At 43.4% G+C, this 12964-nt stretch overlaps 4 protein-coding genes across 4 annotated transcripts; 3 read left to right on the forward strand and 1 right to left on the reverse strand.

Moving 5' to 3' along the window:
* Window positions 1-404: 404 nt before the first annotated feature.
* On the forward strand, window positions 405-2347 carry GL218_09120 (Na(+)/H(+) antiporter 1; the record flags this gene model as incomplete). The annotated part of the gene is made up of 6 exons (XM_033585947.1): window positions 405-453; window positions 502-570; window positions 631-769; window positions 864-1428; window positions 1488-1956; window positions 2010-2347. 6 exons carry the CDS (start codon window positions 405-407, stop codon window positions 2345-2347), a joined length of 1629 nt encoding a protein of 542 aa, XP_033439861.1.
* A 1116-nt stretch (window positions 2348-3463) lies between these two features.
* GL218_09121 (Heterokaryon incompatibility protein 6, OR allele) lies at window positions 3464-4539 on the reverse strand (the record flags this gene model as incomplete). Its single annotated transcript, XM_033585948.1, has 2 exons — window positions 3464-3486; window positions 3540-4539. The coding sequence occupies 2 exons, from the start codon at window positions 4537-4539 to the stop codon at window positions 3464-3466; spliced, it is 1023 nt and encodes a 340-aa protein (XP_033439862.1).
* Window positions 4540-5623: 1084 nt separating this feature from the next.
* GL218_09122 (Vegetative incompatibility protein HET-E-1) lies at window positions 5624-6585 on the forward strand (the record flags this gene model as incomplete). Its single annotated transcript, XM_033585949.1, has 3 exons — window positions 5624-5876; window positions 5946-6521; window positions 6575-6585. 3 exons carry the CDS (start codon window positions 5624-5626, stop codon window positions 6583-6585), a joined length of 840 nt encoding a protein of 279 aa, XP_033439863.1.
* Window positions 6586-10222: 3637 nt separating this feature from the next.
* Window positions 10223-11368, forward strand: GL218_09123 (uncharacterized protein; the record flags this gene model as incomplete). The annotated part of the gene is made up of 4 exons (XM_033585950.1): window positions 10223-10274; window positions 10325-10478; window positions 10534-11206; window positions 11303-11368. The coding sequence occupies 4 exons, from the start codon at window positions 10223-10225 to the stop codon at window positions 11366-11368; spliced, it is 945 nt and encodes a 314-aa protein (XP_033439864.1).
* Between the last annotated feature and the right edge of the window lie 1596 nt (window positions 11369-12964).

Genomic DNA, 12964 nt, shown 5'->3' on the forward strand with positions numbered 1-12964 from the left:
CTTGTTTTTAAGGGCAGCTAAGACATGTCTGAGACTAAAAAGGGGGAGCACACAGATATGTGCTCACCGGGTCTTTGCAGAGAGCCTTAGGTGCTTCTTAGCGAGGGATGGTGGCTGAAGAACTACCATCTAGAGAAGATGCATTCCTCAATTTGGAATGGATCGGTACACCATTGCCAAGCCGGAGATTTCACTGACTTGCACGCACATTATCCTTACCAGCGGGCGTAGATCTACACGTACATCGTTATTTCATTCTAGCTTGTGACTGCCTACTTTGTTGTATTTCCTTGGCACGCCCCCCTGGTTGTTCCATATCAAGGATCCAAGTTAGAACCAAACCTCTGGGTCCTTCTTTACGCACATACGATCGACCTACGACTACGACGACGCTAGACATCGCGATGCCGTCCCTAGATGTGAGCGAGTTGAATATAGTCGTTTCTGTGCTTGGTAAGTCCTCAAAAACCTTTGTAGGCTAATAATTCTGACTTATTTTAGGCGCTTTCACTGTGATATACGGCTTGGTTGCTGTCAAGTTAAAGGGTGTTTGGTATCTTGGGGAGGCATGTTAGTGCGCTTCTTAGAATACACTATATATATGTTTAACTACTGCTAACTATCCATCAGTGCCTGCGGTTCTCGTCGGTACGATCTTGGGACCTATCGCAGCGAGGTTCTTAGACGCGAAACGATGGGGATCAGCTACCCCAGACCAACAAGATGCAATAACTCTTGGTGTGATGAGGGTTATGATTGGTATTCAATTGTAAGTTTGATATAAATGCTTTTCCTTTGAAATGTATTCGGCCCAGTCGAACGAGCGCATTTGTCTGACCGGGTTCTAATTCCTACTATTATAGAGTTATTGCGGGATACCAATTACCTGCCAGATATCTTCAACTGCACCATAAAGCGTTAATCGTCTGCCTTGTTCCTATCATGGCATTGATGTGGCTGGCAACCTCCGTTTGCGTACTCGCAACGATCCCGAAGATTTCGTTACTTGCAGCTCTTGTTATGGGGGCATGTGTTACATCTACAGACCCAATCCTCTCGCAAGCAGTCGCCAAAGGCCCATTTGCTGACAAGTATGTGGCTCGGCCTCTCCGAGAGATCATTTCAGCCGAAGCTGGCGCCAACGATGGCTTCGCTTCCCCTTTCCTCATGCTTGCTGTCAACCTCCTACGCCTTACGGAGAACAGAGAGGAAAAGCTTGTGGAGCGCGGACGAGGTGTTGGCGAGGATACGCGTGATGTCGGCATTGCCTTGGGGAACTGGGTCATCGAAACTCTTATCTACATCGTATTGCTGGCTGTCGTGTACGGGGCTGTCGTGGGGTATTGTGCTAGAATGGGGGTTAGATTTTCACTATCTCGAAGATGGATCGATTCAGAGAGCTATCTACTTTTCCCGACAGCATTGGGTGTAAGTACCTCTAACATCCCCCTATCTTATATTTAAGTGATACTGATGAAGCATAAAAGCTGTTTATTGTTGGAACTTGCGGAGCTATCGGTACGAGTGATCTTCTTGCCTGCTTTGTCGCAGGTTGCGCATTAAACTGGGACGGTCAGTTCCTCGCAGAGACAGAACGTCGCCATGACGAAGTTAACTCGTGCATTGACGTTATGCTCAACTTTGGCGGCTTTATGTATATCGGTATTGCTATACCTTGGCAGGAATTCCATCAACCCGCTACTACTGGCATTACCTATCCTCGTCTGTTTGGTTTAGGTATCCTCGTTCTCCTATTTCGACGAATCCCTGCTTTACTTCTTACATATAAGACGATGCCAGCAGTTGTAAAAAACTGGAGGGAAGCATTATTCATGGGATATTTTGGCCCGATAGGCGTTGGGGCGGTATACTATCTTCAACATACACGGTTGCTGTTCCCGAAGGAAAAGGCAGCTAGTGCGAGGGAGCGGGAACTCCTTGACGCCATATGTCCAGGTCAGTTATTCTTATTTAACATATCCATACAAGTTAACTGATTTATTCCGCAGTGGTATATTTCCTCGTCCTATTCTCCATCGTAGTACACGGCCTTTCAATACCAATTCTCAGTGCTATCTACAAGTACACGAAAGTCCGACCAATTACCGAAGACGCTGTTGCAATTAGACGAAGGAGCATATATATGGCGACTCCGGTGAATGCTTTTGCGGGGGATCATGATACGTTCATCGTTTATAACCGATTCTTCCGCCCTTTTGTAAACATGGCGACACTCCCAATTACACGCTCTCGTAATCGTAGCGACAACGAAAGTATCTCAACAGAAGCTGAAGAAGATAAAAAGCGTTCTCAGTTAGTTAGCATAAATAGAATGATCGCGAGATAGGAGAGTTGGAAAGATGGAAAGTTTCCTATGTTTACCTCTATAGACGACACTCCCCTGGAGTGAAACAGAATGGAGACGTATGGCAACTTCTATGTACGAAATTATGAAGCTATTTTAGACGACTGTATCAGCATATTGTATATAGACTTAATATTTCATTACTGACCACAATAGATTTCTGGGTCTGAAGATTAATTTGATTATACCAGTGTCAAAATAGAATTCCTTTTACCAGAGCCGTGCTGTTATTTGCTCGTTTTAATGACTAAAAACGTTGAGACCGCCCCTATAGAAAGCTTGAAATCATATGTTACCTGTAAATGAACTCTCTATATACCCCGAGTAGAACCATGACTACCTCACCTTTCCCATTTTCTTTCCTCAACAGACAATGACAGAGTATAGGCTAGCCACCATCCCAATTCTTACCTCAAGACAATATCAATAGCAGGCTTAACGGGTTCCATTGCCTCGCCTTCCATTATTCCATCTATATAAGAAGATCCAATGAAAAGAAACTCATTGGTTGACAACGACTGCCCTTCACTTGGTCTCAATACAAACGGCATATCTCCCCCATGCAAGATCCAAATCTGGTCTCCAACTTCTGCATGATGAGGGCCAAACCCAAGCAAACCAGTCTTAGTGATAATCATTTGCCTATGAGCAAGGTTTCCAAATATGCTCCAGTATACATCGTTTTTGATACCGGTTTGAACAAACTCCTTTGCTAACGCTATATCCTCCTCCGTGGCTGGACAATCGGGGAAAAATTCCGTATCGACTTTGACGTTACCCAATAATCCTTTCCAGAAAGACTCTGGGAATGAATTTGTGCCGTAGACTGACTCTTGCGGTGGCTGGCCTCGATAGAATTCTTCGGCAATTTGATACCAGTCCTTAATCATCCGAACCACGCCAGCAAGTGAAATATTGCAAGTGCCAGGCTCATCGATGCGTGCCCTCGGCCCAGCCACTGCTATAGAATCGATCATACAGCCTGTCAACTTTAAAGTATTCGATATCTGGTCATATCGGAATCGGGACCAATCAATGGTAGTTTCGCCGCAGGCATTATACCAGTCGTAGGTACTCATTAAGTACCAGGCACAGTCATTACCATCGAAAGTCATTGAGAACTGAATATGACTCACGCCCATGTCTAAAGCCCAGCGCGGTATGTCCGGCGTACTCTCTGGAAGGTTGCGTAAACATCGTAAGGCGATGGGATGTAAGCTTTGATGATATTCAATCAGATCCGCGGTGAACATAGCATAGAGGGTAGCTCTGGATAGTCCATAATCACATGTTCGAACCCGGGGGAGAGTTCCGGCTGGGAAAAGCCCGATAAGTCCATAGACCTTGTCAAGGGGGTTTGATGCGTTGCGAAAACTCCAGCGAAACGCCGTGTCTAAAGGTCCTTGACGATTTTCCTTGGCGAAAACAAAGCCCATTACTTGTGAGAAAATATTGAAGAGAGTGTCATTATAGGCGTATATGACAGGGTCATAATAAGGAAAAGATACCCACCTTTGCGCTGCGGAAACGAGTAATTCCCATTGTATAGATAATTGACCCCACAAGACGCAGGCTTTAGGGGGGAGAATTGCTTCTTGCAACGTCCACATTCGAGTCCACCATGGGTTATTCTTCAAGCCGATCGAATGCAACGCTCGCATCGGCTCACGCAGAGCCTCCACCGAGTCAAAGTCGACGGAAGCACTCAGTTCCGAAGTTCCCTCTTGCTTTCGCTTGCCCTCGCTGATATAGTAAATATAGTCTAGCGCAATTTGAGCATCAGAGATTGAAATATCTTGCCCAATCTCGCCTAACCAAATCAGGCATTGAGTTGTCGTAGAATATATGCGGCCCATAAGAGCGACTTGGTTACCCTTCTCTTCCTCATCCTGCTGATTGATACATAGCTGATCCACCCAAATAGTCCGAATCTCATTTGAAAGACGAATGCGCTTCAAAGTGGCCGCAAGGTTTGTTGTAATTGGAACATCTTTTCCATCGACACTAATAGTTGTAACATCCTGTACCGTTCCCCATACATATGATAGTGTCTCAAATTCAATATCCGTAGGAAAAGGAACAACTCGAGTTTGGCATTTTATCGGGACATCGCTATTATTTAAACCCGAAGAAGGCAGCAAGTCTAGGATCCGTATCTCGGTTTTAGATAGCATGATTGCCGAAGTATATGGGAGAGGATAGATAGTTGGCGGGGTCGTATTTGAGTAGGGGTTTGGAGTACTTATGTCCTTGAAAGGAAATATAAGAGATCTTCTTCGACTGCTTATAGCCGCAACATACTCTTAATACCTTAGATAGGTAGTTTGTGACAATGCCAAGTAGTTAACTAGTGATGCGCCTTAAGTATAACCATGCGATATAGGTTCATCAGCCCTTGTTGCCTGCACGACACCGCTCGAATAAAACCCAAATCGGACTAGGCTAGTTATAAAATTCGGCGCTTATAAGGCATAGCTGACGGGTTGGGTTGCAACTAAATTTAGAACGGAGAATACATGATAGGTGCTTACCTACTAAGTATATTATTAAATGGGGGTTTTCGGTAGGCATTAACTCCTGCTACTATAGAAGGAAGGGCTACAAGATATTCAAAGAGATGCAAGGAAAAGTTCTACGCCAATATAAAGATTATAAATCCTACTATATATTTAGGTCTAAACTGGGACATGCTCTTCGATCAATGCAGCTGACTTCGACGATAATTTTACTTGACCCCTGACAATAAAACTTTCGACGATCATTCTATCAAAAAATAGAAGGGCCAATAAGAGGTTATTTCGAACCTTACAATATTCTTGAAGGACGCGTCTTTTATGAAAGGTTACAAACATCTAAGCATACTGCGAAATAGGGGGGAAGCATTTCAGATCAGTCATTAATAACTGGCCGATTTCTTAATTGAAACGCAACACCCTATGGGTGCAGGAGGCAAAAATCGGCACAGATAAGTCTCCCGATGATGGCATGATTTATATGGCATCTGACCCCTCATAATGCTTACAGCCCCGATATCAGCCTCACTGGGCTGTCAAGATCAATATACGGAGATACCTTAGGTACATTTGGAGTAACTTATATATGTATACCTAGAATAGCTTATATACTCGCTATTTTTGATAATGGAAGTTTATCTTACTATCAAAACGCGCGCTTATTACTTTATTTCAAGTGTTCTACTCAACGAGGAGTCATGCTTAACCAATCAGGTGTAATGAAATAAATATTGACCCTAGAAAGATGCGACTCTTGAATACGCACACATTACAGGTGGTAGAGTTTATTCAAGAACGGCCAAGCTACGCCATCCTTTCCCATATGTGGGAATACGACGAGGTCTTATTCCAAGACATCAAAGATGGCCTTGCTTCGTTAAGGCATGGTTATGCAAAGGTTACCGGATGCTGCCATCAAGCAATCAAGGATGGCTACGAATGGATTTGGATAGATACATGTTGTATAGATAAATCAAGTAGTGCTGAGTTATCTGAGGGTGAGAAAAATTTCCAATTATATACATTTTTTCATTCTCTACGGAATATATAGGCTAATTAATAGGTAGCTATCAATTCCATGTATTCATGGTATGCCGAGAGCGATATTTGCTATGTCTACCTATCAGATGTTCGTAGTGTAAACATAAAAGGATTCGAGGCCGTTTTACGCGCAACCGAATCCTTTCATATCACGACAGACTCTCTGATACCAGGAATAGGCACACAACTAGTCCCAGAGGCTTGTATCAACAAGTTTATCGACGAGTTTAAGAGAAGCAGGTGGTATCGTAGGGGCTGGACGCTCCAGGAACTTATAGCACCGCGACATATTGAGTTCTACAATCAAGACTGGATCGGGTTGGGAACAAAAACAACTCTTAGAAAAATAATCATAGAAATTACGGGCATTAACGAAGGTGTTCTTCTAGGATATACTGCTCTGTCCGATATCACGGTGGCTTTAAAGATGTCATGGGCTGCAAACAGATTCACGACAAGAACGGAAGACATGGCATATTGCTTAATGGGAATCTTTGATATCAACATGCCCTTACTATATGGAGAAGGCGTTAAGGCATTCAAGCGGCTACAAGAAGAAATCATGCGCCAATATGAAGACTACACAATTCTTCTATCTAACGGTTCGAACTGGGACATATTCTTAGCTGAAAGTCCAGCCGACTTCGCCGGCCAGATTATGCATGAACCCATATATGAAGCCACATCTGATAATATTACTTATAACGACCACTCTATCAAAATGGATTTACGAAAGGTCCGCAATCAAACGGAGCTTCCGATAGCTGGTCCGATTTTGGAGAAAAACGGCTATATAACTATGGCTCTTACAAGTCGAGGAGTGCACGCTGCTCTCCTCTGCTTGGAGTTAGTCCACAACAGATTCTCCCTAGCTTGGACCAGGTGTTGGTATGATGACGACCATGGCCCATTGTTCATATTCCTACAGATCTGTCGACCCACAGGTAAAGTTGCCCATTATAGGCAACCCCATCTATTTTATATAAGACAGTCCGATATGACACAGATCAACGACACAGGCAATGCCACGTGGAGAGAAATATATCTTGAAACTCGGCATACGTCTATTATCCCGAACTCTCATAGCTGGACGACTATCAACCTACATTTATCTCAACACCCGGAAATGACTGCGCTATGTCGCTCGCATTTATTCGCTATATCTCTTCCAACTACGATCAATGAAAAAACAAAGCTTATTCGTATTATGAATCGATGGAAAACATGGGACAGGCCTTTACTTCCCTTCCCAGTCGTAGTGGCGCTTACTTTGCCACAGCGAGCGAAGAACATCAATTATGTATTCTTGATCGGAAAAATTGATGAATATGACTGGTGCCTCGTTTTCCACGAAACGATGAATAAATTACCAGATGCTGAATATATGGATTCGGTCCTTCGCATCTGGAACTTAAAGAACATTAACGAACCCGAGGTTGCTGCGCAATTGGAGAGAAATATTAGGGTTCCCTTGTCGGAAGCGGAGATGTTGTCAGTGTCGCAGAAATTTTATGGTATCGATGAAATTACAATACAGGCATTAATTGATGATTTAGGTGCAAAAGGTTTGACATAAAAATAACTTTGGCAACTTGATAGGTGCTTGGGCACTCAAACTAGATCTCTTTTTATGGGATAAACTATTGTGCTTCATAATCTGCTTGAGGTTGAGCGTATATACCAGTGATCTAAGATAGTCACTTAGCTATTGATATTGAAGGTACCTATCTACCATATTGCGTGTCACTATAATCCAACCCACTTTTGATTTGAAGGATACCCCCTTTTTAGACGCTCAATTAAATTACGAGATACACACTTAATTCAGAATTCTCACCTGGGGACTATATTTGTAACTACCTATCTTTTAGACATTTCTGCCATTCGGGTTTCATTATTGACTTGCGGAAACCGTTGGTAGTAGTATAGGGTTAGGGTTCGGGTTATATTGTGAACAATATCTATCTCTTAGACTTCTTTAACTCGATATCCCTCCGAAATATCCAAGAAGACCCATCAACTGAGACGCTCTTGTAGCCTAGTACACTTTCAACAAACGGCAGTACAATCATAGGCGATACTAAGAATTGTGGGTGGCGGTTCTGGACAGACATTGTCAGACGGTCATACGTAAGACCGAATCCAAAGGATGACTGATGTAATTCGACCTCGACCGCGGGAGGCTGTACAAATTCGCTGTTCGTTAGACATTGCATATACGCTGTCACTCTTTTGGGAGAAAGCACTTACATGTCGTGTATCCTGATGATTGATCTTGCACCATTTCTTTAGATATTCTGCAAGAAGCTCTAATGTCGGGCTATGACTACACTGGACCTCGACTGTAGTCTTACCACCGCCATAGACAATTAGATGATATGGTGGCTTGAGAAGTAGGTCATCCGGACATGGTAGTACGCTGATATTTGGTAGTAAGTCAAAGGATTGATGCCCATCTGCTATGGCTGGACGTTCCCTTGTGGCTTCTGTGGAAATGTCCGCCCAGTCGTCTAATGAAGGCTGTGGGTCATCAAAACAGTTAATGAGTTGAGTTTTGAATGAGGACTGCATCTGGATTGCCGACGGCATTGCGCCCTTGGGGAGGTTGACTTGGAAGCCTTCGCTTTTTGCAGACCAAAGAACCGTTGGCTCTTCTTTCTTAGAGACCTAATCTCAAATTCTTAGCACTAATCTCTCTAGTCAACCTTTAAATGTTTCTCACGCCTATTAAAAGTTTCAAGCGGCCATTTGCATTCTCAAAAAGGGTATCAGTCCATTCTGGGTTCAAATCTGCATCTAGTATCTCCTGCAGTCCGTCGAGGAATGCCTGGACACCAGCCGCGATCAATGGAACAAATGTAGACTTGTCCGAATAGTCAGCACTTAAATGGGAAAAGATAACATGCCAGTTAATCTCAAGTATTACGTCGATCCCAAGAGTCTCCTTTAAGGCAGACCGTGCCACTTGAAGGGGTGCATCGACGTTATTCCAGTAGTCACGAATGCCAACCCGAATTTTCAGGGGTCTACGAACAGTTTAATAACTTGGAAGTTTCTTTCGTAGGTGGGGATATTAATCAACCTACAGTCTTGATGATGCCATGGTGACTCGATGAAATATATATATATATATGTAGACTGGTCAAAGGTTGAGAAATGCGTTGTTTATTTTCAAGTCTGGTGCCCTACTCATGTAACACCCTAATCGTGCCAAGTGACGTGGATCGCCTGCTAACAATAGTTATAGGTAACGAATAAATCTACATTGACCTCCAATCCTAGAACTCATAAGAATGGATCAACAGGAATTTTCATGTCATACAATTTCAGCTCTTCAGGCACGGATTCCGGGGAACAAGAATTAACAGCGCCCCCACCTATATAGGGGTTAGTCACTCTCCATTTGAAGCCTATGTTAGGTACGTAAGACAGCTCAGGCTTACTGCAAGGCGTCTCGTAGGCGGCAGCTTGGAGTTACGGAGATGATCCCTGCTTTTTGTTTGTCTCCGGGGCTATTAGCCAATCATATCCGCAATTGTCTTCCTAATACGATATAGATTTGCGGTACGTATCTGGGTACGTGCACAACCCATCTCAGTTTTATCGAGATACCCCCACCTTTGACGATATTGTTAAGCCGAGCTGAACGTCAGCAGATCTTCATAGGTTTAACAACCTCAACGCGTTTGTCTCAAAAACGATGCGCGTTTACTATACTCGTAAGGAATTGTCTATCTACTCACATATCCTAGCAGATTTGAAACTTCGAATATAGTAACATTTCTTGTTTTTTTATTATTGATGTAAAATTTCTCTTGGTTTTTGACATATATCCACTATTAACAGGACTGGTCCGTAAATAGTTGCGGCTGAATAACGACGAACCTTAAGAGTCAATAGTGTACTTAGCGAAGCAACTAACGATGTGGACCGCTCGATTTCATTTCCGTATCGGAGGCCAGCTGTTTGCCCTGATGCCTCAGGGCTGAATCTATACTTTACGAGTGTCGTATTGCCGAGGTATGTAAGTATGTGACGCGAAAGCTGTCGATACTAGCGTAGCCGTTGCAAGCGTTAGTCCAAGGAAACTTCTTTAATCAAGTCGTAACCTAGTCGAAAATGAACTCCTAATAGGCTACAATAACAGAGAGGAGTAGATGGTGATAATTAATACTACCTATATAAGACCTTACCACCCAGTTGATTTTATTGTCTCCTAAGAACTATATCACGCAATTCATCACACCATATTCTCTCACAAATTCTCTTAAACTCTCCAAAATACCAATTGTCAATATTCGACATGTCTAAGCTACCGCCTGTTGAGAAGCTTCCTCTTGTCTTACGCAAGAACAGTGAGTCGGCATGCTATCCACCTCCCTTCATCAAAGCTGACCCTGTTTAGTTCGGGACGAATGGGACAATAAGAAGCCGGATCTTGAACAGAAGCTCTCAGATACTCTAACAGCCCCTTGGACTGTTGATGTGAACCCTAATCAACTATATGCCTACGCCGAAGAAGGGTATGCGAAGGAGTCCCTTGGCAGTTGCATCGCAGAGTAAGTGTTAAAGAAAGGAGGTATTATATCTAATATTATGCTTACTCTTATTCAGATATATAAACGGTGCGATATATAGGCTCAAAGAATTCAAAGATAATGCGGGGGAAGATGGCTTAAAAGAGCTAAACACCATTTGCTACGCTCACACTATAACCATTGACTTGGATGATGCTAGCCGCTTCTTATATTGCGGCGCGGATATCCACGAAGGCAAGCTACGCATCCTGTTCGCCCCAGGCAAACTAGGAACCAACATTGATTACGCACTCGACCGCGAAGTCCTTCTTAAGGCACTGAATGAGGCTCCTACCCCTGCATCAGAAGAGGTGGCGACCCTAAGCTTTGCGGCGCGGTCAGATATCAGCAAGGAATATGACCCTAAGGCCGAGGATATTAGGGCACAGATTGCGAATATCTTGTCAAAGTCTGATATTAAACTCAGCCCCAATTTCGACGACACTTTCGCAAAGCTACGGGAAGCAAGTGAGGCGAATAAGGCTGATTTTCGGTCAGACTGGGATGGTCTCTTAGGTTCATTCACGCGACTCTACTGGGAGGGCCTCATCTACCAGCTCAAGTACCAGAAGTTTGATGAGGATGAGCTACTACGCGAGGGCTTCCACGAGGCTGTTGAGAAAGGCGAGATCGCATTCCGGATCGTAGACGCGCTTAAACATGACTCATATTGCGAGTGTGAGGTCGAAGACGGCGTTTTATATCTCCAAGTAAGTCCCTTCTTTACTCATGGATCTTCTTGGCTTCGGCCGGAACACTGTCGAAAGAATTACATACCTTGTAGATCCATGCTAACTTACCGACAGTGTACCGCTAAAACTTGGGGGGCGAATATTGATAATGCTGCCCAAGGACTCGTTGACAGATTATAAGCTTCTTTCGCGTATCTCATAATGCTACCCCACAAGAATGGTTAAACTTCGAACTGTAAATAAAATCGATTTATATATATCTCGGATGTACAGGGGGCATGGCAATAGAGAAATCAGGTAATATTCTGCGAGATACTAAAGCCTCATACGGCATCTTCCAGTACAAAAGCTATTCAATTTAAGCTTATATTCTCGTTTTTCCTCAGGATAGCAAGGCTACGTGATTTTTACCAGCAACTACCATGACAAGATGAGATTACTTAATATTTTAGTAGATGAAGCCTAATTTAAAGATAGCAACTAGGCACCTATTGCATGCGATGCTTCTAATCATTGGTCGAATCTGCTTAAACTGTTTGACGGAGCATGTGTGTAACCTTACCCCTTAATGATACTCTCTAAAAGCAGATCATATCGGTGTTACCGAGCATCTGCTGACACGAAATAAAGCCGTGCGTTGGACAATTTTACGATAGGTCACTTCCGTTATATACATAGTTAGAAAAAATATAAACCCCGAAAATATACATTTGAGAATGGCCGAAGTACCCAATTAAAGAAGTCTTAATAGAAATTCGCGCCCAGTTCGGAATATTCCTTTCAAACAATAACGATAGCATCACCTCAAGTATAAGAGTTACTTACAGCTTTCGGTAAGGGCGGGTTTTCGGTCCAAAAAGGGTTAGGAAAGAAATACCTTTAGTGAGACTTTCCCCTATGGTAAGAACCGCAGCCCTACCGAGTATAGACCACGTAATACAACTTGCAAGGTAAGATATGCTATTTGGACCACGCGACGTGGCTGTCCCAAATGCCTTCTATAGGACCGCCTTGTTTCAGCTCACTCGCAATTGCCGGCATTAAGCTGTATATTACACAATCCTCGCCTCTCCTTGCAACGAGGAATAGGTATGTACAGTTAGGAAATAAAGCGATTCGACGTAACTCTGCATTGTCACCTCCCGCTAATCCATGTTTGACAACTCATATCTTACTCTTGGCTACTGCATAAGTATATTCCTGCATATTTACATGACGAACTTACATTACCAATGGCTTGTTCAACCTTTAACTACTAGCATCGTGCCCTTATAGAATATCTCTCCGCTCCTTGTACTAGGTAACATTCTGGGATTCGTTCAAGGGTTCGGTGGTGAGGAAGCTGACGCCCCCGATCCACGAGAGGTCATCCCTTGGTTGCCGCAAACTCAGCCATTTCTTAAGGGTTCACTAGTTACCGCCTACTACACATCTCATAAAAGCGTATATACCTCTACCGAGTACTTCTAGTTCCAGTAATCACCTCCATGACCCAAAGTAACAGCTTTAAGAGTACTGAGGCTGTGCTAGAATTGCCATATTCCTTCCATATATCAACGACAAGAAACAGCACGAACGCATAAAGCGATGATTTGGAAAACAATGCTTCAATACATGCTTCTGGAGCAATACGACGTGCATCAGCCTTACACTAAGAACTACATAGTAGATGTCCATTTAACGTGGCAGGACTATGAATTGGAGATCGTAGTATCCCATTGACAGCCGGACATGGGCCAAATATTGTATCCACTACCTTAGCCAATGACTTCGAAA

The sequence above is a fragment of the Daldinia childiae genome (assembly GCF_008694065.1).
Source record: "Daldinia childiae strain JS-1345 chromosome Unknown Scaffold16, whole genome shotgun sequence".
Lineage (NCBI taxonomy): Eukaryota > Fungi > Ascomycota > Sordariomycetes > Xylariales > Hypoxylaceae > Daldinia > Daldinia childiae.